At 36.1% G+C, this 26,255-nt stretch overlaps 1 protein-coding gene across 3 annotated transcripts; it reads right to left on the minus strand.

Annotated features, from left to right (window-relative positions):
* Positions 1-1,230: 1,230 nt before the first annotated feature.
* Positions 1,231-21,775, minus strand: LOC132858873 (proline-rich protein 5-like). Of its 3 annotated transcripts, none has more exons than XM_060889417.1 (10): positions 10,956-11,137; positions 9,976-10,089; positions 9,161-9,241; positions 7,581-7,629; positions 6,074-6,131; positions 4,923-5,014; positions 4,631-4,771; positions 3,465-3,603; positions 2,994-3,327; positions 1,231-1,787 (listed from the first exon to the last, which is right to left on the minus strand). In XM_060889417.1, the coding sequence occupies exons 1-10, from the start codon at positions 10,991-10,993 to the stop codon at positions 1,733-1,735; spliced, it is 1,101 nt and encodes a 366-aa protein (XP_060745400.1). In that variant the 5' UTR covers positions 10,994-11,137; the 3' UTR covers positions 1,231-1,732. The 3 variants fall into 3 exon arrangements, with proteins under 3 accessions (XP_060745400.1, XP_060745399.1, XP_060745398.1); XM_060889416.1 differs by lacking the exons at positions 1,231-1,787; positions 10,956-11,137 and adding exons at positions 14,768-14,827; positions 21,605-21,775 and having other exon boundaries at positions 2,223-3,327; XM_060889415.1 differs by lacking the exon at positions 1,231-1,787 and adding an exon at positions 11,163-11,179 and having other exon boundaries at positions 2,223-3,327; positions 10,956-11,000.
* Between the last annotated feature and the right edge of the window lie 4,480 nt (positions 21,776-26,255).

Genomic DNA, 26,255 nt, shown 5'->3' on the forward strand with positions numbered 1-26,255 from the left:
TGTTCCATGTTCTCACCATTTGTGCATAATGGCTCTCAGTGTGGTTCGCTGGAGTCCCAAAGCTTTAGAAATGGCTTTATAACTTTTTCCAGACTGATAGATCTCAATTACTTTCTCTCTCATCTGTTCCTGAATTTCTCTGGATCTCGGCATGATTTGTAGCTTTTGAGGATCTTTTGGTCTACTTCACTTTGTCAGTCAGGTCTTATGTAAGTGATTTCTTGATAGTGAACAGGTGTGACAGTAACCAGACCTGTGTGTGGCTAGAGAAATTACACTCAGGTGTGATAAACCACAGTTAAGTTATGTTTTAAATTTGTTTGATGATCTAAAACTTTAAAGTGTGACAAACGTGCAAAAAAATCAGGAAGGGGGCCAACACTTTATTTTAATACTTAAAATACAGGGTTTATAACGACAGGTGACTGTGATGCACTGAACCCTCTGTGTATAATATGTAGCGATAGACTGTCAAATGAGGCAATGAAGACTTCAAAACTGCTTTGAGACTTTGGGGATCAAGCAACCTGCATAAACAGACAAGCCAAAAGTAAAGAACTAGAAGGGCAGATGCAATTATTGTAGGTCAACACATCAACAAACGTGAGTGTGTTAAGCTCAGAGTTCCCACTGATTCTCCTTTATTGTTGTTGAGTATTATTTTTATGATTTGTGTTATGCACTTTGTGCACCACAGACCCATAATTCAATATACCAGCAGGTTGTTAATAAACACAAATGTTTGAGGACTGCTGCTTTATCCAAATTGGTCATTCTGTTTTTTTTTTTTTCATTTTTTTTCGTTTTTTTTCTTGGATGTTATGTGAGGAAATATAGCTGGATAAAGAAATGTCAAATAAAAATATATAATTTCACTCTGCAGAGCAACAGAAATGTGATTATATTGAGTGGCTGATTCTTTTCTATACCAACTATACATTGTAATATAATGTCTATTGTATTTAAAGGTGTGAAGCACCTTTAGTTGTTTCTGTACGAGTCTGAAAGTTTACACTCTTAAATATGAACCTGCCAACAGGGTTAGACTCAGAAGTGATAGAGTGACTACATACTGGCTAAAATCTTACACAGTTAAATGTATTTGAATGTAGTTAAAAGTATTCAGCCAATAAAATATTTGAATGAGGGTCAAAACGATCCCATATTTAAATGCATAAAATGAAATGAATTTAATGCCATGTTTTCATGTTTAAAAAAGGGAGCATAACCTATGAGTGATCTACTTATGCTTTACTCTGTGTATCATTTATTCAAACCTGAAGGTTTTAAATAAACTATTTACCATTATCTAGATTTCAGCTTGCTAACTAAAAACAGACAGAAGAACATTAATTAACATTAATGAATTATTGACTTTCCTCAACTTAATTTTTCCTTCTACAGAGGTAAAGGAGACATTTGTTTATCAGGTCTTTGTTCATTCAAGAATAAGAAAATTATTTATTGAGGAAGTGTGAGGAGCTCTTATCATCCTCCACTTCCACACCACAGTCTGGCAAATGTTCCTTCTGCAAACATACCAAGACAGCTACAGTGCTAACTACACTGTGGAGCATGTTTGGAAGCTAAACTGAGCTTGTGTGTTTAATGTACACTATATCTACTGTCATGGGCTGGAAGAGAGAAGACGACATCATAAGGAAGCTCTAGAATCAGGTGATTTGGTCCTGAGGCTGAGGCTGAACGAGTGAAAGACCAGAGCAGGTTGTTCTCAGTTGCGCGCTTCACTGTGAAGGGGCAGCAAGAACCTCACGGGACCAAACTCTCTAGAGGGAGTAAAGGAGTAGAGGATGGTAACAATATTTTGTAGAATATTCTGCCCATTAGGAAAACATTTATACAACAGCTCATTCCACCAAATGCAGGGGTGTCTTTTCTGCCTACTCTTATGAGATTCTACAGCAGATCCTCCCAGTGTGCCATCATACCCTCTGACAATAAACAATCAAAAATGATTCAAGGTTCAATTTTTGCTTGAATGTTTCTGCTTAATTTTTACACAAACATAAATCTTCCCTTAATGATAATCTAACCACACAAACTGAATCTGACTGTAATGTAAACGTGTTGTATATGAATAGGTGCATTTATTCTCTGCATTTAATTCCCTGTGCTCTTCAGCTACTGATCAATCAATCAATCAGACAAATCGAATGAATTAAATCAATCAATACCAACCAACCAAAACAATCACACACAGAAAAGGAATATTGATATTTAATGCCTCATTGATTATCACACCATTCTTAAAAGCAGAAGAAAGAAGAAGAGATCCTTCATCTGTCTCAATGATTACAGTGGATTTCTCTCTGCATCCAGCTTCACCTGTTAGGGGCTTCTAATCAGCACATTTATCACTTCTCACTAACAATTACATAAATAAATACAATTAAATAGTAATTAAAATAGATAAATTTGTTATATAATATAGAATTTGTTATTCTAAACAGTTATAATCCCCCAAAATTTTTTTATTCAAGTTTGGAAAATGATCCAGACACTTTCAAGAATTCTAAAAGAAGTTTCAGAGGAATTGAAGAAAAAGAGCCCAGAGACCTTAATTAGAAATATCTTTAAAAAAGTGTTAAAATTTGGCTTTTCAGATGTTTAGTATGAAAATACAAGGAATATGAAAGGAATAGAAATCCCCCAAAACCAAATGACATGAACCCGATTCATGCTATTTTGAGCTTCAGAGATTAAAAGTTCCTGACATTCACTTTCTGCTGCCTTTCTAGACCACACTCTCACTCTCGTGGCTGAGGTTGGAGGAGTGTGAACAGTGGCAGCTGAAGTCTATGAAGATTCCCTCTGATTCTGAGTCTAAAGACTCTAGGAGCTGATCTGTGATGGTTTCTGGGCTTGACGAGGCTATGGGTATTGAGGCCGCTTCCTTAATCAGATCAGAATCTGCTTCATGGGACATTTTCTGAAATATCTCTGAAGAACACTGAGAGAAAATCGAAGGATACATGGAAGGAGACAGTAGTGGAGACGTTTCCGTCATTTGCCCTTTGCAGCCTGTCAGAGCTGAGTCATGTTCTGTGGATGGGTGAGAGGATGAGAGCTGTGGTGTGATGTTCGACTCAGGACTGGACTTTGTGCTGGAGAATGCCGGCTCTTCCTGACACAAGGTCATTTGGCACACAGAGTGTCGTCGGACACCAGCACTGCCCACTGATGTGGGCTCCGTCTCGTACTCGGCCACAGGTGTCAACATGGACACGTTGTAGCTTTTAGAGCGCACTACAGGGTTCCTGCCCGAGGAGTCACTGAGCTGGGGCCAGTGCCGCTGCCAACGCTTCTCTAAGACAGAGGAAGGAGAAAGACGGTGAAACTGGTTAACTAGGGTGCAGCCCTTTTCACAGTTTTTCATACATTATTTTTCATGTCAGAAAGAGTGTCCTGTAATCATGCAGTGTGACTGCTAAACGCTTTCTCACCCAGCACACAGGAGCACTGCGCTACACAGCCGTCATCAGTATAGAGGCCGTGTGTGCCTAGGTACGGAGACACAACTTTCTGGATCAGAGATTCCAACTTTAAGTAGTCATCACTCACTCCCCGAGACTCGTGCACCCCCTGTAACACACGGCACACCAGCTCCTTAAACAAAGAGATTCCTTTTAACAGAATAAAAGCAATTCAGCTGTTGTTTCTTAATACGGAGTGAGGTCTAAATCTTTCCACAAAGACAGAGGTCCACTGAGGGAGAGCAGCTGATTTGTGAGCCAGCATGTGCTTCATGTGTTTGAAGTAATAAACTGAAATTTGTTTAATGAGTTTATATTCTGATAGAAATCTTGAAGTTGGAACTTAAATTTCATTCTGATTCACTTGCACTTTTTAGAGAAGACCCGAGAAACTACCAAATATCCAAATATTAACCTTGCGATACAGCACTAACAATAACACAGTGGCTCATCAGTCTTTCACTTTCACACAACAAACTCTTTAGTCAAGAAGTCTTCTTATACACACACACACACACACACACACACACACACACACACACACACACACACACGGAAAACAGAATAGAAATTGATGATGGAAAGTAAATATTACTCTAAACCATGATAGAACATGACCATAGTCTTTACTACACCCACGTCTCTCGAAGACTTTAATATACTGTGGTGCTTCTGTCAGGGTTTAATCTTGCTTTGAGGTAGTGTTTAATAAAGCAGTAAGCTTTGATGTTCTGAGGCAAACATTATGTCAATAATCTCAGTGTAATGCTGATAATCAGCCATGAATTTTATATTATGTATGTTCTTAACAGTAAACATTTCTCTCTCTCTATTCTTTCTCTCTCTTTCTATATGTACACTCAAATGGTGGAAGGAATTATTCTTATTCAGGTAGGATTATAATTTTTCTTCACTTTATACTGTATAATGATTATAAATGATTATATCATAGTCTGATCATTATCAGGGGAAATACGTACAGAGCAATTACACATACCCTTAGTATTGACTTAGACAGTAGAGAACCAGAGAAAAAACACGGACTCGTCCTGGCTAAGATGGTGAGGCTTAAATATTAAATAATAATTTATAGATATGAAGTTGTAAGTTAGTTTTTAATGAATAAATATAATTACCTGCAGTATGAGCAGCATTTGTATGATGGAAGGAGGAACACAAGCATTGGGACGAGACAAAGCATCCTCCAGCTTAATGCTCAGAGTTATAATGTTCCGAAAGTGCAGGAGTGCTAGCTGCCTTACAGTGGGCTCCTTCCCCTACACACACACACACACACACACACACACACACACACACACACACACGCCATATGCGTACACAGAGTGATAACATGTTATGTGTGACATATTTTTCTGAGTAATATGTTTGCTATGCAGTCAGTAGATATTTCTGCAGACACTGCAGTACCTGGACTGGGTAGAAAATGGCTTGCAGCATGGAGAGAACATTGCAGAAGAAAAAGTCCCAGGTTTCAGCCAGAGCATCGAGTAACTTCTGACCTGTATAGAAAAATGTCTATTACAAAATCAATGGCAAACATATTCAATCTCTTAACCCTATTAAAATGTTAGTGTTTAAAGTGAAAGCAGTTGAGTGCATTGTGCAGCCTAGAGCTGTCTATATCTATTAAATGTTAAAGGAAATGATAAGAAACCACAACATGCATCCATATGCACACACCCCCCCACAACCAGCCACACCCCCACACCCCCACAACCAGCCACACCCCCACACCCACCCACACACATGCACACACACTCCCACAACCAGCCACACCCCCACACCCCCACAACCAGCCACACCCCCACACCCACCCACACACATGCACACACACTCCCACAACCAGCCACACCCCCACACCCCCACACCCACCCACACACATGCACACACACCCCCACAACCAGCCACACCCCCACACCCCCACACCCACCCACACACATGCACACACACACCCACAACCAGCCACACCCCCACACCCCCACACCCACCCACACACATGCACACACACCCCCACAACCAGCCACACCCCCACACCCACCCACACACATGCACACACACCCATACGCGCACACACACACCCACACCCGCACACACCCACACCCGCACACACACCCACACATGCACCCACACACCCGCACACACCCACACACACCCCCACACCCGCACACACACACACACACACACACACACACACACACACACACACACACACACACACACAATCACCCCAGCCACCCCACCCCCACAACCACCCACACCCCCACACCCCCACACACCCACCCACAATCACCCCAGCCAACCCCCCCACCCCCCCAACCACCCCCCCACACACACATACACACACACACACACACCCCACACCCACAAACCCCCCCCCCCCCCACAATCACCCCAGCCACCCCACCCCCACAACCACCCACACCCCCACAACCACCCACACACATGCACACACACCCCCACACGCACACACACACACACCCGCACCCCCCCCATACCCCCCCCCCCCCCCCCCCACAATCACCCCAGCCAACACTTTATATGTGGGCTGTAGTGTTTACCTTCATAGAAGTATATTTTGTCTCTGAGGATGACCATCCCTTTGGTTAGAAGCTGGTTCTGTAAAAATTAATCATATGTATGTATATATATATATATATATATATATATATATATATATATATATATATATATATATATATATATATATATATACATTTTTTAAAAATTATATATGGTTCGATATACATATATCCTCTGTGAAATAAACCATGTATACTTTTAAAAAAATTTATTTAATGTTTGATTTAATAATAATAATAATAATAATAATAATAATAATAATAATAATAATAATAATAATAATAAAGCAGCTTCTTAAAATATATTTTTACTTTTTTATAGAATTACATTAAAAAACTCTAGTTTGTATATTTATAAATATGAACTTTATTCAGTTTGCTACTAATTTACTTAAAATGATGATTTTGAGGGGGGGCACGGTGGCTTAGTGGTTAGCACGTTCGCCTCACACCTCCAGGGTTGGGGGTTCGATTCCCGCCTCCACCTTGTGTGTGTGGACTTTGCATGTTCTCCCCGTGCCTCGGGGGTTTCCTCCGGGTACTCCGGTTTCCTCCCCCGGTCCAAAGACATGCATGGTAGGTTGATTGGCATCTCTGGAAAAATTGTCCGTAGTGTGTGATTGTGTGAGTGAATGAGAGTGTGTGTGTGTGTGCCCTGTGATGGGTTGGCACTCCGTCCAGGGTGTATCCTGCCTTGATGCCCGATGACGCCTGAGATAGGCACAGGCTCCCCGTGACCCGAGGTAGTTCGGATAAGCGGTAGAAGATGAATGAATGAATGAATGAATGATGATTTTGAAAAAAGTTAAGTTGCTTCTTATTGTTTAGGAGCTTTGTGTAGCTCTTTCACACTATTACCACTAAGTGTCTAAAAGCAGCACCTGAAAAATTTGTCGTGCACGTGCCCCCTTGTGATTAACTTGAGTATAACTTTACATTATAACTCCTAACATTAACTACTAGCTGCTCCCTTTAGAAAGCTAGGGTCAGTTTCAGTATAGCTCACTCAGTGATAATCACATCTTATAGCTGCTCACCTTAATGAAGCTCATGTGATTGGCTTTAACTGGTTCAACATTCATGTTTGTGCACAAATAAATAAACATATCTCTCAGAAATGAGCTGTACATTTAAAACTCTTCTTTTTATCCTGATGAGTTTGCTGAATCAAAGATTAACAGGTTACTGCTGGTTAAAGATTTTACAGAAGAAATTGTAGTGATATTTTGCAGTTTCTTCATAGCCATATGAAGCTGAGTTATGTGTAGCGATTCGGTGTGAGAGCCGAAGTAAAATCCTGGATCTGGCAACTAAGCTACAACTGAACTTGACAAATATTGTAAATAATGCATTAACAAGATCACTTCACATCCACAAAACAAACACATTCTGAGAACATGGATGGTCTGGGGGGGTGTGAGCAGTACCATGTGAGGGTCAATGCTGTGCTGAGAATAGAGCTGGTTAATAAACATCAGGTTTTTACCTGCAGGTACTCTGAGAAGAAGGACCCCAGCTCTGTTTTCAGCAGCTGCCTGCAGCACAAAAGTCAGGGAGTAAATAAGAGTAACAGACTGAGTACTGAAAATGAGACATTAAATGAACAGAGAGTGAATTAGATGAGAGTACTGAGTTACTGAAAGAGAGAGAGTCAGACTGAGAGACAGCTAACATGTCTGAAAATGAAGGAGTATAATTAACAAATTGTGTTTTTTTCTTTCTTTTTTAAAAGGACTTCTCAGTATGTTGTAGAAAATGTTTTCTCGTTATTTTGGTTTAGATGAACGTTCTGTTTTGTCTTTCCAATTTAATGCTGTAATCTTTTTAATAACAGTGGGTGATAATTATAAAAATGATATCAGAGAGCTGAAGATTAAAAATAACAAAATGTCATGAAGTAGGACTGCAGAGGGCTAAAGAGAGATGTCAAGGCCCAGGATCAGATATAACACAGCATATCTCTCTCTCTCTCTCTCTCTCTCTCTCTCTCTCTCTCTCTCTTATCTGCACATGTAATCTCACTTTGCTCATTGATCAGTGAACCGCTGGAAATTATTGCATTATCAGAAATAATGTTATAACTTCTATTGCTGGCCGTCCACCGCCTGTAGACTCTCAAACTCTATAAGCTTATTTCACTCAGTATTGTTCACTGAACTAAATACCAGGAGGTCACTTCACTCACACAGTTATTCATTCTCATAAACTCAGTGTGAACGTGCACCCTGACATGCATCGACAGAGCGTACAGCCACATTCACACACACACACACACACTCCTCCTCTCCCTATTTAAAGTTTTTTTATGTAGTAAACTAGTGTTTCTACCTGTATTCCAATAAATCTAATTTTACTGAACAATTTATTGTTTATTATTTTGATATTACCAAAGCTAAACTATTCAAAACTAAGCGCTCATTAAACAAGTCATTAATTATTTCTGCTCTTGGTTGAGATTTTTTATCATTTTGACTTTTTGGAAGGTTTTTCATATTTATTTCTAACAACATTTTTGAACTACATAGAAGGATTTTATTTAAAATGGGCTCCACGTAAGCAGGCTGACTGGTTGTTAACAGAAATCATAAACAGAAGCATGGCAGTTGTTTCATTCAATCTTAAACATTAAAAATAGTGGCATTTCTATGTGTGTTTACTTCTGGTAGAACCAGTAACAGGTTTGGATATTTCAAACACAGTTAAAGCTGATGTACTACTGTCACAAACTTATAATGACTCCATTGAAGTCCATGGTATTTCATAGCAAAGCTAATATTCAAAGCTAATATTCTAAGTTCTTATATTTCATCAGTAAATGTCAGTGAATACATTTCATATAGTTCAGTATATTTTCCCTAATCTGTGGCTAACCTTGACTCCAACTCTGACTCTCACCCTGAGCCTGACTATTACCTTGATTCTGACTTGCTCTTTAAAATAGTTTTTTAATAGTTTATGGGAAAATATGTGTGTATTTGCACAAGTGTAAATGCGTTCAGTGGAACTGGACAGGACGTGGATGAGGAGTGTGAGAAACACTGAAGGTCTGGAGTTCATGATGCATACCTGACTCCTTCATTTAAAGAGTACAACTCATTGTCTCCCAGATCTTTCTTCTGGAACATGCCGATTACTGCATTATGAATACTACAAACACACAAAAACACACAATAAACACACACCTCACACACAAACAGAAAATTCATCAGCCCACTTTGTTATAGCCATCGACACTCGGCATGTGTGTGTGTGTGTGTGTGTGTGTGTTTGTGTGTGTGTGAAAATCAGAGAAAACAATGGAATGTGTTCTTTCTTTGAAGCAGAGCCTGTAACATAGTGGCACCAAACCCTGACCCTGAATTAACCACAGAGCCACATCACTTATTTAATGTTTAAACATGCTTAGTTGGATATTATGGACCATAAAGTCCAAAGCTCAAACAGACATGCAAGTGCATCTGTGCTTGAGGAAACATTTTAGAGGTGATATTTTAAACATGTCCTTTGAAGATGCATGGATGCTCGTATGTCTGAGAGCCAGGAGAAGAAGAAAAGGAGGTAGCAAATGTAACACAAATGCACACAAAATAAATGAACAGAGTGAAAGAATCAGCTGTTAACACTGTAAGAGTGTGGAGATGCAGTCCATCAAAAGCACAGCTGAAAGCACTTACTCGAGTAAATGGTTATAAACAATGTTAACCATAGATGACTTTTATGGAAAAAAATTAAATAGGGACCAAAGGGACCTTCATAATTCAACATAATTAACTTTAAATTGCTGCAACCAGATTGTAAAGCTCTAAAGGCATCAGAAGTAGTTAGGTATAATCCAGTCTTGCATTGCAGAAAATTCCCTGCAGTAAACATGTGTTTTATACCTATTCCAGATGACGTTGGCCCCTGCCCTGCATTGCTGAGCGCCTCTCTCCTCCAAAGCAGCCTTTTCAGTCTTGCCCAGTTCACTGAGGCTCGGCGAACTCATCAGCTTCAGCCTGTGGAGAGTCCGCATGGTGAGACTTGCTGTAAAGTTACCGGCAGGCGAAGAACAACAGGGAGAACTTCTTCAATAAGTGGATACAACACAATAGAGAGAGAAGTGAAAGAAAGGCGGCACTGTTGCAAGGTATGGGTTGTCTCCACCCACTCCTCTTTCCTTCCTCTGGTTTTCTCTTTGTGTCTGTCTCTCCATCTCTCAGCCTGATGTTTTTGACACTCTTTCTCGCTGCCTTTTTCTTTCACTATTTCCCCTCTCCATATGTATGAAGTTTTCTCTCTCTCTCTCTCTCTCTCTCTCTCTCTCTCACACACACACACACACACACACACACACACACACACAGCAGATATGTCAAATTAGTGAGAGAATTTATTACAGGCAAGAGGTAGGAGAATGGGGATTAGTTACATAAACCTACTGTAAATGCTTGAACAATCAAACTCAAACCAATCCTGATCTTTCTCTCTCATGCCATCCACACACACACACACACACACACACACACACACACACACACACACAAACACACACACACACACACACACACACACACACACACACACACACACACACACACACACACACACACACACACACACACACACAGACTCAGTCCAAACCCAGTGCATTCACACTCTAGTAATCAAACAAAAAAGCCTAGTAGGCGACCAATAACCCACATACAAATACACAGAGGCCATTCAACCAACACGCTACATAAAGTACCACAGTTTGAAACAATGGCCACAGTCTGTTTGAATTTCCACACCATTCAGCATTTTAGTTCACTCACAATACAGTTACTGCATCAAACCCAGTACACCTTTAAAAAAAAGGAAAAAATGCCATGTATTTACTTACTCCATAAAATGAATGGGTAGAACATAACTCCACTCCATGTTCAGGCTTTAAAGATAATCAATGGAACAACACCCTTAAAACCAGCAAGATAATCTCTTTAAAAAAGCCTTTACATCAGTGAAAACCCCACAGAATGGTGAACACTTGTGAGCCAGACTGTAGTGCTCCCCAAGTCAAACTTCCTCTAACAGATCCGTACATACTCACTTCAGCAAACAGTGCCATGATTTATAAGGATAGAGAAGTGAGATAGTTTAAGGAGGAAGAGCAACAGATCCATTCCCGGCATGCATGACAAATATCTCTTCAAAACCAAGTTAAAAATCTGCTTCCAACAAAAGAGAAGCTCAGCTTTGCATTGTCTAACACAGGAAATGCTTCTTGAGGTGAATACTGTGCTGAATACAAAGTAAGGGAGAGAGAGGGAGCATGAACGTGTGTGTGTGTGTGTGTGTGTGTGTGTGTGTGTTCACAGAAGCTAGTGTCTCTAAGTAAGCAGGATGACTGCACTGATGAAAGAAGGACATTCTGAATGCAGTTTTTAAGTTTAGTGAGTTGAACAGAGTTGTTTTTAAAGTCTACAACAAAACTAAACCGACATAAGGAAAGCAAATAGGTTTATAGGTCCCGAATAGGTCCCAAATTTTCTTCATTCTACCAAATCAACAATATTTCCTTACTCATGAGCCTGGCACATTTACATCTAGTTACATTATTAAGGTGCAAAAATAAATTTTTGTTAACTAAAAAGGTGATAAGGAAGTGTCCCATAGTAAACTGTATGCAGTTTACAGTGCTGTATTGTGCTGTAACAAGAAATAATATCGACAAAGATCAACATCGATATCAACATCGGCAAACATCTTAGTAAATGAAAACGGCTTAAATAAAGGTCAAATTCTCATTATGAGATTATTATGAAAAGAATCAAAAGTTTTATTACATTTATTTTAGACAATTTCAAGCTAAAGCCTGAATGTTGGCAGATAAATCATAATCTTTCTAGAAATAAATGCTTGAAACAAGCAAAACTAGGTTGAGTCCCTTCTTAATTCCCCTTTATTCTGTTCTCTCACTTCTGTTCTCTCATGATCGCTCTTTCTATCTCTTCCTTCTTTCTGTAGCTCATACAGGAAATACCCTCACAACACATGAATATATTGAGACCATTACCACTGACATGCTTGTTCAGGAAACCCACATACATAAAAAGTGTGTGTTCAAGAGCAGTAAAAGTGGTCAAGTCTTGCAGAACTAGATGCATGAACAAACCTTATCTTATGTAACTGCAAAATGCAGCTTTGCAATGACTTTCTATACATTGAAAAATATATACATAAATCATAATGAAATGCATATCATCATCAGCCACTGAACACATGAGTGCTGCAAGATTCTATTAGAGTATTTTCTTTTTTTGAAGAAATTGTTGGTACGAAATAAAAAAGAACTGAATATTAGAATACTAGTGCAGAACATTATAATCGGAACGCAGCACCAGAAGATGATACAACAGACTCCTAGATGATACTATAGACTACAGTGCCAGACTACAGTGACTTTTAAGAGCAAAATTAGTTTACTAAAATGTTTGTAGTGACTAAAAATCAGATGCTCATTTGTTTAAATCATGTACAACTGTGTGTCAGTGAATGGGCCCTAACTGAATAAGTGGGAGAGAGAGAGAGAGAGAGAGAGAGAGAGAGAGTCAGACAGTCAGACAGAGTTCCACGCTTGTGTGTAATTTCCTGATGCGTCATTCAGCAGGACCAGCAGGGGGCGCTGTTACTTTCTTGCTCTAAGCCAGTAAATTAATGTTAAGTTCGTCCTTACAAACTAGGTTAGTAGTAGTAGAGTAGATTAAATAAACTTCTATAATTCAATTCATTTCAGTTCAACAATTTTATCTGTATAACTGTTTTAACAACTGATGTTATAACATATAGCAACCTTTTAAGAAATGTATAAATTCAGGATAGAAATATATTTTTAAATATTTTTATTTATTCCTAATGACGAAGCCAGATGTGAAGGTGAGGAGGAAAAACTCCCTGAGGAAGAAACCTTGAAAGGAATCAGACTTAAAATTGAACCTGTCCTCATCCATATTGGAGAGTGTGATTATAAACCCTGGATATAAGATACAATCAGAATCAAATACAGACTGCAGTGACATAGTAGACAAAAACAGTAATCAAACACATTGCAGACATTCTAGCTTATGGCATCTGACTCCTGCTCCCTCTCCACTTATAGCTGAGATGTTACTTTCTAGACCTCTGTACAGGCAGTAGGAGACGAAGAGAAAAGATATATAGTATTTTCTGTTAACTAATTTGGCTAAAGTGTGTGTGGTTAGGCTTACTGAGTTATGGCATTACCATTTCTATATACACAGTATGTATAACATATGTAGACAAGGTGTGGTTGGGCTTAGACAACAATAAAAACCCCATTGGAAGAAGTGTAGATCAGCATCCCTAAGGAGAAATATATATCAGTAAATAAAACAAAAATTGACAAACAAGACTGAATTTATTTCCAAAAAGAAAAGTGGCCCAAAAAATGGAATTTCTGACTGCTTATTGAGTGTAAAATGTGAAAAGTTTATAAATAGATAGATAGATAGATAGATAGATAGATAGATAGATAGATAGATAGATAGATAGATAGATAGATAGATAGATCTATCTCAGATCCTTACACTTGCCCATTTTTCCTGCTTCCAACACAACAATTTCCAGAGTGGACTGTCTACATATATCTGCTTAATATATCACACCCCATGACAGGTGCCATTATAATGAGATAACCATTGGTGTTCACGTCTCCTCCCAGTGGTTTTATTACTTTCTACATTACTGTCTGACAAAGTTAATGCTGCACATTTTCTTCAAATTTGTCATACAAACAAACAAAACCCCTAAAACTATTCATGCTACCGGTATTTGTGATTTGCTGGTGCATTTATTCCTGGTTAACTCTGCTACTGTAAATAGTGTTTTTCATTTAGTATTTTGTTTATCTTCTGATAGAGAAAAGAAATATGCTGATAATTATTACAGATTCTTCAATGCAGTCTGAAATACATTAATGTGATTGTTATACCAGGGTACTATTTTCCCGAATAGTTTCTATGGGGCTACATTTTTAAATTCTATCAGAACATGACTCTAAGCATTCATGCAACTAACCAAGTTCTAGGAGATTCAAGTGCACACCAAAAAGAGTAAAAGTGCAAACCATTTAGTTTTAAATCAGGTGTGTACATACTGGGGAACCTCTAATGAGCATAAAAGTTAACAAATGATGCTCACAGAGGGTCCTCTGGATATTGAAATCTCAATTAATTACAAATTTTTCCACCTAAATAGCTGTTTTAGAGAAAGTCAGCAAATCATAAAGAAAATCAGTATAGCTGGACCTAAGGCATGTACTCATTATTGGATTTTTGTTGTTACACCCATTATTTCAGCATAAACAAATTCAAATTAGTTACATTTATATCCAGATTTCTGTGAGATGCCTAGAGTATAGTTATGAACTTGACTAAGAGCTGTGTATTAACTCATCCTTATTCAAGACTCACTAAAAGTGCCTTAAAAATGACTAATAAGTTATCATTTCAATTTTAGAGCTCCAAATTTTAGCTGTACTAGCACCAGAGCAAAGTATCTGGGTTGCAACTCTGTTGGTCATCTTCAGAGTCCTACTAGCATAAGTGAAATGAAAAACTAATTAAAAAATACATACTGAACTAAACACTTTAAATAAACCAAAAGGTTGGCAATGCCAAAAATCATGTTACTTACGTTTGTTTTTCCGAGTAAAGATTTTAGGCAGATTCAAAGTGGATGCCTTCTGTTTGCTGTCTGTAAACAAATGTAAAAATAAAATTACATGTAGGAGCAGCGAAAGAAAAAAAAATACAGCAATAAATGCATATCATGAATAGTGAAGAAATTCCTGGTAGTGAATAATGTGCAAAAGTTTCAGTGGATCAGAGCTTCTTCAGACGTCTTGCAGGCACTGGGGAGCTTTGAACCATATGGGCATGGACCTTGTTGCCTATGCATCCCCAATCCCTTTTAGTCAAAATGGGATTTAAGTTCCTACATACATCTGTGCAAAGTTCTCTGTTTGGTAAAACCACAATTGAACAACTGATATGTGACAAAAAAGAGCCTTCCAGACAGGACCACCCACTGGCATTGTATCCTTGTTCTCTTTAATCTGTGAAGAAAAAAATCCGGTTCAATTATCCTGATACCCTGCTTAAAAAATAGAAAGCATAAAGATGATGTGGATGTTCTTATTACATGATAGCTGCCACACTGCATCTAAATAAAATGCTGTAATTCAAAAATAAAACCAAGGTTTCTCTTACTATTAGCAACATAAGATTCTGAACTAGGCACCACTTCTCAAAACAGTAGAAACTTATTAAAAAGATTGATATCTGAGATCTGTGGCAATGAAAACCTCAAAATGACCTAAAATCAACTAACTGTTCCGATTGGGAAACTATAGAAGCGTGAAATTTAAACAGATACTGGAAAAAAAATAACTTAAGGACCAAAATAATCAATTTATTTAACAAATCATGTCATGCCCTATACACATTGGTGAGTTAATGTCAATATAATAATTAGATATGTATGTATTACAGACAGTACAGTGTACAGGACTGTCAAAGTCTTAGGCACCCTATTCTGCTACATAACAAAGTTTATTTTATAGACATTTTATATTTCCAATCATTAAACTTTCAAAAATATTTATAAATGTTGCAAAAAAATTGTTGGCAGTTAAGAAAGTGATATATACAAAAAAAAACAATGAAGCTGCTGGGTTGCAACAGTCAGCGATGCTCAGGAAAATTTACCAATTAATTTCATATAAAACTGCAAATATAGTACCCAAGAAAAAGAAAATTAATTGAAATGAGGTTCGTACACTCTTGCGGACTTGAGGAACCCAGACAATCCCTCCACCCCAACTCTGATAACCCTGGATGACCGAACGAGGTTGTGGCTGAGTAGCAAGCTACAGATAATGACATAGGCAGCCCACAGCTTGAGATTCACAGAGGTTCAGATGGTGTTGCTACATGTCAAGGTGTTACATAGAGAAGAAATTTTAAGTGGAGCCAGACTAAAAAGAAGTCCCATCCTCTTCCAATCTTTAGCCTAATCCACTGACAACAGCATTAACTGATTTTAGTTAAAGGAAGCTCCAATCAGTGGGCTGGGCCAGATCTAGGAAGGTGTATGATATGATCTTCAGCATGACTGATTTCTTCTTAGCTACATCTGACATTTTGAAGGTTTCTGGTCTTTTACTCTAGTCATAATACATTATCATCCCTTCCCATAAATGGCTAATAGCCTTACTGGGCAGAAGTGCTTTGATCACATCGGACTCCAAATTAAATCTAAATTAGCCTAACTGTGTAGTTTTGCATGAACAGTCCATTCTAACTGGTTGTCTGAGATTATCAATGCCAAGTCTTCAAAAACAGTTTTTGCCTTGCAGTGCTCCCAGACTACAGACTGAAGACTACAGTAGCTCTGATTTTCCACTAAGAGTGCTATTATGATAGCGGAAGGGCAGCACGGAGGAATGTAAACACAGCATACTGGGAAGAATAGTTAGACATTTAGGGTATTTGTTAACAACTGTTATTTATGGGATCAAGAACCACATACCACAAATGTTTTTGGTATTTTTCCTTTGATTCTTTTTCTTATTTAGTCTTGGCAATTTTTTTTGCTTTGCTTTACTTTGTTTATTTTAATATTTCCTGTCATTAGACTGAAAGTTAGTTTCTCATTTGCATTTGCTGTTTCACCTTAAATTGGTCCAGTAAAAAAAAAAACAAAAACACTAAAATAAAAACTTTGTAAAACAGCCAACTAGGCAATTATAGCATATGCACAAGTGTTTTTCTTTTTACCACCAGCAGCATGTGAACAGTGAATTTGTTAGGGTAAGCTGATGCCACATTACAAATGACATAATTAAGTCAAGAGTAACATACGACTTATGCTATCTAGTGACTACCTAAAGTGACTAAAGTAACTCAATAAAAGGCATTTGAGAAAAACAGATAATATACATTCATATACATATTTCTGATATACAGAGATTATCCATCTTATCTTCTTTCCTCACTCATTGGAAAAATCTTACCTCTGTGGATGTTTATTAGTGCATGTTGCAATAATAACTCTTCAGATATGTGAGACAGAGTCAAATAACATTTTAGATGTAAATTGTAGGTAAAATAATCAGTATTTCAACAGCTCTTCTTCATGTTTAAAAGTATTATACTGTCTTGTATATAATGCCTATTTTTATTAGCCAATTTCCAGAGCACTGTTCAAAGGGTTGACACTGTGCTGTAAAGTCTAGATAGTTTGAATGTTAGTTAATCATTTTTTAATGAAATGTGGCAGCATGGCCACAGTAACCTGTGGTCTTTGAGTTTAACACACCATAAACAGTGCTGTAAGATAAGCCACTGACTCCACTGACTAATCTAAACCATAGCATTTACTCTGGTTGGTAAAGTTGGATAAGAAGCTCAGAATGAGGCAGCAGGTTAGAGAGATGAGAACCGGTCTGTTTTTTACTATTCTGTATTTATTTATTCACAGTATGGACCAGAGTTTATCACATCACAGTGTCCCGCCGATCTACCAGCACTGCTTGACTGGTTCCAACATCTCTTAGGGTAAGAGGCAAGTATACTAAAGGACTCTTCTCTGTTCTCTCACCAAGGTGGTGGAATGAACTTCCCCTAGGGGTCCAGACAGCTGAGTCACTGGCTATTCAGGAAACACTTCAACTAGCACTTCTCTCCCTATCTTTTGCATTTATTAAAAAGAAATATATAAAAAAATGTTTCATTGTAGCTTTGTATATCATTATAACTTTGAACAATGTTTTAAACTCATGGTATCTTGTAGCATGGTATCACTATACACTATATACTATACACTATATACTGTACTATACACTATACACTATATACTATATACTGTACTATACACTATACACTATATACTGTACTATATACTATACACTATATACTGTACTATACACTATATACTGTACTATACACTATATACTGTACTATACACTATACACTATATACTATACACTATATACTGTACTATTCACTATACACTATACACTATATACTGTACTATACACTATACACTATATACTGTACTATACACTATATACTGTACTATTCACTATACACTATACACTATATACTGTACTATACACTATACACTATATACTGTACTATACACTATATACTGTACTATTCACTATACACTATACACTATATACTGTACTATACACTATACACTATATACTGTACTATTCACTATACACTATACACTATATACTGTACTATACACTATACACTATATACTGTACTATACACTATATACTGTACTATTCACTATACACTATACACTATATACTGTACTATACACTATACACTATATACTATACACTATATACTGTACTATACACTATATACTATACACTACATACTGTACTATACACTATACACTATACACTATACACTACATACTGTACTATACACTATACACTATACACTATACACTATATACTGTACTATACACTATACACTATATACTGTACTATACACTATACACTATATACTGTACTATACACTATATACTGTACTATACACTATACACTATATACTGTACTATACACTATACACTATACACTATACACTATATACTGTACTATACACTATACACTATATACTGTACTATACACTATACACTATACACTATATACTGTACTATACACTATACACTATACACTATACACTATATACTGTACTATACACTATACACTATACACTATACACTATATACTGTACTATACACTATACACTATATACTATACACTATATACTGTACTATACACTATATACTGTACTATACACTATATACTGTACTATACACTATACACTATATACTATACACTATATACTGTACTATTCACTATACACTATACACTATATACTGTACTATACACTATACACTATATACTGTACTATACACTATATACTGTACTATTCACTATACACTATACACTATATACTGTACTATACACTATACACTATATACTATACACTATATACTGTACTATACACTATATACTATACACTACATACTGTACTATACACTATACACTATACACTATACACTACATACTGTACTATACACTATACACTATACACTATATACTGTACTATACACTATACACTATATACTGTACTATACACTATATACTGTACTATACACTATACACTATATACTGTACTATACACTATACACTATACACTATACACTATATACTGTACTATACACTATACACTATATACTGTACTATACACTATACACTATACACTATATACTGTACTATACACTATACACTATACACTATACACTATATACTGTACTATACACTATACACTATACACTATACACTATATACTGTACTATACACTATACACTATATACTGTACTATACACTATACACTATATACTGTACTATACACTATACACTATATACTGTACTATACACTATACACTATACACTATACACTATACACTATATACTGTACTATACACTATACACTATATACTGTACTATACACTATACACTATACACTATACACTATATACTGTACTATACACTATACACTATATACTGTACTATACACTATACACTATACACTATACACTATATACTGTACTATACACTATACACTATACACTATACACTATATACTATACACTATATACTGTACTATACACTATACACTATATACTGTACTATACACTATACACTATACACTATACACTATATACTGTACTATACACTATACACTATATACTGTACTATACACTATACACTATACACTATACACTATATACTGTACTATACACTATACACTATACACTGTACTATACACTATACACTATACACTATATACTGTACTATACACTATACACTATACACTATATACTGTACTATACACTATACACTATATACTGTACTATACACTATATACTGTACTACACACTATACACTATATACTGTACTATACACTATACACTATATACTATATACTGTACTATACACTATACACTATACACTATATACTGTACTATACACTATACACTATACACTATATACTGTACTATACACTATATACTGTACTATACACTGTACTATACACTATACACTATATACTGTACTATACACTATACACTATACACTATATACTGTACTATACACTATACACTATATACTGTACTATATACTATACACTATACACTATACACTATATACTGTACTATACACTATACACTATATACTGTACTATACACTATACACTATATACTGTACTATACACTATACACTATACACTATACACTATATACTGTACTATACACTATACACTATATACTGTACTATACACTATACACTATACACTATACACTATATACTGTACTATACACTATACACTATATACTGTACTATACACTATACACTATACACTATATACTGTACTATACACTATACACTATATACTGTACTGTACACTATACACTATACACTATACACTATATACTGTACTATACACTATACACTATATACTGTACTATACACTATACACTATACACTATACACTATATACTGTACTATACACTATACACTATACACTGTACTATACACTATACACTATACACTATATACTGTACTATACACTATACACTATACACTATATACTGTACTATACACTATACACTATATACTGTACTATACACTATACACTATACACTATACACTATATACTGTACTATACACTATACACTATATACTGTACTATACACTATACACTATATACTGTACTATACACTATATACTGTACTATACACTATACACTATATACTGTACTATACACTATATACTGTACTTTACACCATATATTGTACTATACACTATACACTATATACTGTACTATACACTATACACTATATACTGTACTATACACTATATACTGTAATATTCACTATACACTATACACTATATACTGTACTATACACTATACACTATATACTGTACTATACACTATACACTATATACTGTACTATACACTATACACTATACACTATATACTGTACTATACACTATACACTATATACTATATACTGTACTATACACTATACACTATACACTATATACTGTACTATACACTATACACTATATACTGTACTATACACTATACACTATACACTATATACTGTACTATACACTATACACTATACACTGTACTATACACTATACACTGTACACTATATACTGTACTATACACTATACACTATACACTATACACTGTACTATACACTATACACTATACACTATATACTGTACTATACACTATACACTATATACTGTACTATACACTATACACTATACACTATACACTATACACTGTACTATACACTATACACTATACACTATATACTGTGTCCACAGTGAGAGCTGAACACACACAATATCATTGTTAAACATTTTCCTACCGTTTCCATCAGGTCTACATGGCAGAGAGATGAGCTCTGATCCACAGGGTTGATACTTATTTATATCTCTTTACTGTGAGGAAAAAACAAAAAACACACATTTCTTCTAGCTGTCAGTCCAGCGCGCGCTGCTGTCTCGAGCTCTACCTGCGTGCGCGCGTGTGTGTGCGCGTGCATCCTGTATACCTGTAAGCGCGTGCGTTGTTTATCCTGTATTATCAATGTGCTGCAATACACACAGTTATATTTTAACTTGAAGGCAAAGGTTGTGCATACAATATCTATAAAAATAAGACTTTGCTGAAGACTTTTTTGTCCTTCAGTTTGAATTAATTTTTATCTGAATCACAAAGCAGATTTACAGACATATATAAATTCAGGTTATATATTCGAAAAGTTATTCTACCTATTGTGAGCAAACCAGAGGGGATTGTGGCAAGAAAAACTTCCTGAACTGATATAATGGGACTAGACTATAAAAATGTGGACTATATTACCAAAACAATGCAATTGTCTGAGCATGACATCATTAACATGACACAAGTCCATCTAGTCAACTGTTTATAGACATCCTTTTGATTTCTGCATTATCTTTGTAAAGGCAGTTCCCATATTATTATCCCCATCCATCCATTCATCCATCCATCATACACAGGCTGGGGCTTTCATTAAAGTCTAAAGCTCCATTGAGGTGCTTTCTTACTGTGAGTAAGGAAATAAAAGAGTCATAAAAACTTTGCCACAATTTCAAACCAAATATAATGTATGCGGTTGATTAAATATATTTGGCACAAAACTAATTTATGTGTATCAGGTTTATTATTTATTTAAGTGGCACCAGATGTAATGCTTCAAAAACAATTTAACTTTTAACTTGTATTTCATGCATAATTGCCTCATATTTAAACCCAAGCAGAGTAAAAACATGACATGTGAGAGAGCAAAGCAGCATTCATTACAGCACAGCTAAATTCAAAGTTTTATTGTGGATGCAGAGAATTTAATACAATGACATGCTGGGTGCAGATGATTCTGCTCACCAGTGATGTAATCATGAGCCTGTGATGCAGATGGAGTTTAAAATAAGGAGTGAGAATAACAGTAAAAAGTAACTGGAGCTGCTCTTTAATTAGTGTAACATTTTGAAGATGATTATGAAAGAAAAGATCAATTTAGCTGAATAAAAGATCACTTATTGTGAGTAATATGCTCTTTTACAGAATATACCAAATACACCATGTAATGCTTTGACTAGCAACATGTAAGGAAACATAGCTGTTGTGAAAACATGTCACTTTGACATTCCTGCCCTCTTTATTACCGGTTATCACTTAACAGGTAGTAATGTAGCCATAATACTGACAATCACTGTGCAAACTGGCATGCAGTGTGTGTGACACTTTTACTATAATAATAATGTTTCTGAAAATTGAGACAATGCTGGCTTTAACACAGCCTTTAAAACATTCTTCATATCTAAGTATTTGGTTTTGATTTATTATTTGTAAAAATATTTTTTTTTTGGCAAAACATATAGTTAGCTTTTATTTTTCCAGCAGAGAGTAAGTGTAAACGGTTATATGCGAAGTAACATTACTACAGCAGGAAAACCGTATCAGCTCTGCATCATTTTTACTTAAAGATCCCTGTTCGTTACATTCCTCAAACATACAGCCACATAACTACAGGTAATAGAGTGTGAGCCTGCTCCATATTCCCCTTTTCAATACCTTCATATACCTTCATTATGAACACCTGCTCTATAATCCAATCAGCCAATCACTGAGTAACAAGTGACATTATTTAAAATGGTCTCTGCATTTCCTGAATCTTTATAGAACATTTTTAATCCTGCAATAAATCTGGCAGATAGAATTCAAGAGCTTCATTTAAAGTTCACATATAAGAAAATACAAAGAAATTATTAATTTATTATTATTATTATTATTATTATTATTATTATTATTATTATTATTATTATTATTATTATTCACTCACTCACTCATTTTCTACCGCTTATCCGAACTACCTCGGGTCACGGGAAGCCTGTGTCTATCTCAGGCGTCATCGGGCATCAAGGCAGGATACACCCTGGACAGAGTACCAACCCATCGCAGGGCACACACACACTCTCTCTTTCACTCACGCAATCACACACTACGGACAATTTTCCAGAGATGCCAATCAACCTACCATGCATGTCTTTGGACCGGGGGAGAAAACCGGAGTACCCGGAGGAAACCCCCAAGGCACGGGGAGAAAATGCAAACTCCACACACAAGGTGGAGGTGGGAATCGAACCCCCAACCCTGGAGGTGTGAGGCGAACATGCTAACCACTAAGGAACCGTGCCCCATTATTATTATTATTATTATTATTATTATTATTATTATTATTATTAGGAACACCTGTACACCTGCACATTTATGTAGCTGTCTAATCAGCCAATTATGTGGCAGCAGAAAATTGCATAAAATCATACATTTAATATTCTCATCAAACATTACAGTGAAGTCCTGATTCCAGTTATATTGTAGACACAGTACTCAGAATACCATTACTGAATAAAACAGCAGTACAATACCAACACTAAATGAACACTGTTTGGGGTAAATATATCCATCGGATGGCATGTTTACCCACAAACTGTATTTGTACTAGAGCAGGACGATTGTCAAGGGTGAGAGCTAACAAGACTATGAGCTATGACTATGAACACAGTTGGTGCAGCTTTTTCAACAGGTTATGCCACTGGACAGCTGACATTGGAGTATAGCTTTAACTGTTTAACTGCTTAGTTACCTTAAGTTTCAGACCTGACTCAACAACAGGGGAAAAAAGATATATCATACCTCCCACACAAGATTTGTAAATTTATACACACAATCAATTATACTGAGCCTTGCATAGGCAAATTTGCCAAGTTGATATACATTTATTATAGCGACTTTATTACTAAAGAGAAAAATTCACTTTTAAATAAAACCCACTAAAAGTGTGCAACTGTATTGTTCTCTGTTTATCCCTCCAACTCACACCATAGCTGCTAGCTGTAGGAGTTGAGAGAGAGAGCTTTATTATTATTATTATTATTATTATTATTATTATTATTATTATTATTATTATTATTATTATTATTATTATTATTATTATTATTCACCTTGGTACACAATGATTTATCTTTAAAAATAAGTACTAAAAGTAATAAAAGTGAATTATACCATCTATGACCTTTGTGTCTTAAGCAATTGTTATTTTCATTAAATAAAAGGGTTGTAAAGACCTCCAGATATTTAAAAATTCACCATTTTACAGTGAGAAGGATTGTTTACAAATTGAAAGGCTTCAAGCCAATTGCCATTGAGGTCAGAGATATAAAGAAAATCACAGAGGTACATCATGTGACATGTTATGTAGGCCTATGTAAGCACATTAAGTGTTTATGTTCATGACAGCACACTCAGAAAAAGACTAAAAAAATATGGATTTCATGGAAAAACACCTAGGAAAAAGTCCCTTCTGTCTGAAAATAATATTGCAGCAAGATGTTCATATTTGGTGAAAGCAAACATTCTTTCTTTCTTTCTTTCTTTCTTTCCATTTAATTACAATATCCTTTAGATGTGTAAATATTATTTGCTTTATTTATTTGTTTCTTTGGCCATGTATCTTTAGACTGGGGTGTCAGTTTTTTTAAGATTGTGAAAGCCTGTAATCTAAAGTTATCAGTTTAGTATATTCATCATCTAAGCTTGTTTAAACCAATAGATCACTTTGAATAGAATCTCTATAGGAAATAAAGAGCTAACAGAAACTTGGTTGGGGTCAGAGCACAGGGTCAGCCATGATACAGCACCCCTGGAGCAGTGAGAGCCTTGCTCAAGAGCCCAACAGTGGAAGTGCTGGGGCTTGAAACCCAATCTTCTAATCAACAACCCAGAGGCTTAAACACTTGAAAAAACTGTATACAATCCCTACAATATGTTATGACAATAAACGAACCAAATATGTTTATGGTTATTTTGATGTTCTGAATACTCTTTCTTGTGAACTCTACTTACTGAAATCCTAAATATACATGTATAACGTATAATCTGGCATTGAGGAAGACACTCAGGCCTTTCACTGGCACTTCTTTGCAGGTTGGGCATCTTGGCTATTTTGGATTGTTGTAACATGGTTAAAAAGTGAACAATGATTTATGAAACATATCAATGATTGAAAGTTTAGGGCCCTAAAGCTGACCTAAGAGTGCTAACTACCAGCCTGGTTGCCTGGAGGTTTAATAACATTTAACTATGCACTACTTTGACATTGACTGTCCAAAGTTTCTCCATTTGTACCATGCACTGAAGGAGAAATGGTGAATACTCATGTTAAGTCAATCCTTCTAGCACAGTTTGCAATAAGTATGGTTTGGTAAATGTTCCACAAAAACATGTTAAGTGCTTTGAGCTTCCATCCATCCATTCATCTTTAGTAACCGTTTTGCCCTTATCACTCTCATGGTTGATCTGGAGCCTATCACATAACTTCTATACACAAAGTGGAAACTTAATTACGTAGAAACATACGTTTCGTCCTCAGTATGTAATGCTTTTTTTTCTGTCCAGAATTATTTGTCTCTTTCTCAGTAGCCCAGCTTCTTTAC

This window comes from Tachysurus vachellii, chromosome 16 (assembly GCF_030014155.1).
Source record: "Tachysurus vachellii isolate PV-2020 chromosome 16, HZAU_Pvac_v1, whole genome shotgun sequence".
NCBI classification, from domain to species: domain Eukaryota; kingdom Metazoa; phylum Chordata; class Actinopteri; order Siluriformes; family Bagridae; genus Tachysurus; species Tachysurus vachellii.

Excerpts from the sequence above, each read along its gene's own strand:
- LOC132858873 (XM_060889415.1), bottom strand. The coding sequence starts at position 10,993 with ATGGAGTGGAGTTATGTTCTACCCATTCATTTTATGGA. Across the intron at positions 5,015-6,073 it reads CAAAATATACTTCTATGAAG|GTCAGAAGTTACTCGATGCT; the intron begins GTAAACACTACA and ends TTTTCTATACAG. Across the intron at positions 4,772-4,922 it reads CCATTTTCTACCCAGTCCAG|GGGAAGGAGCCCACTGTAAG; the intron begins GTACTGCAGTGT and ends GTGTGTGTGTAG.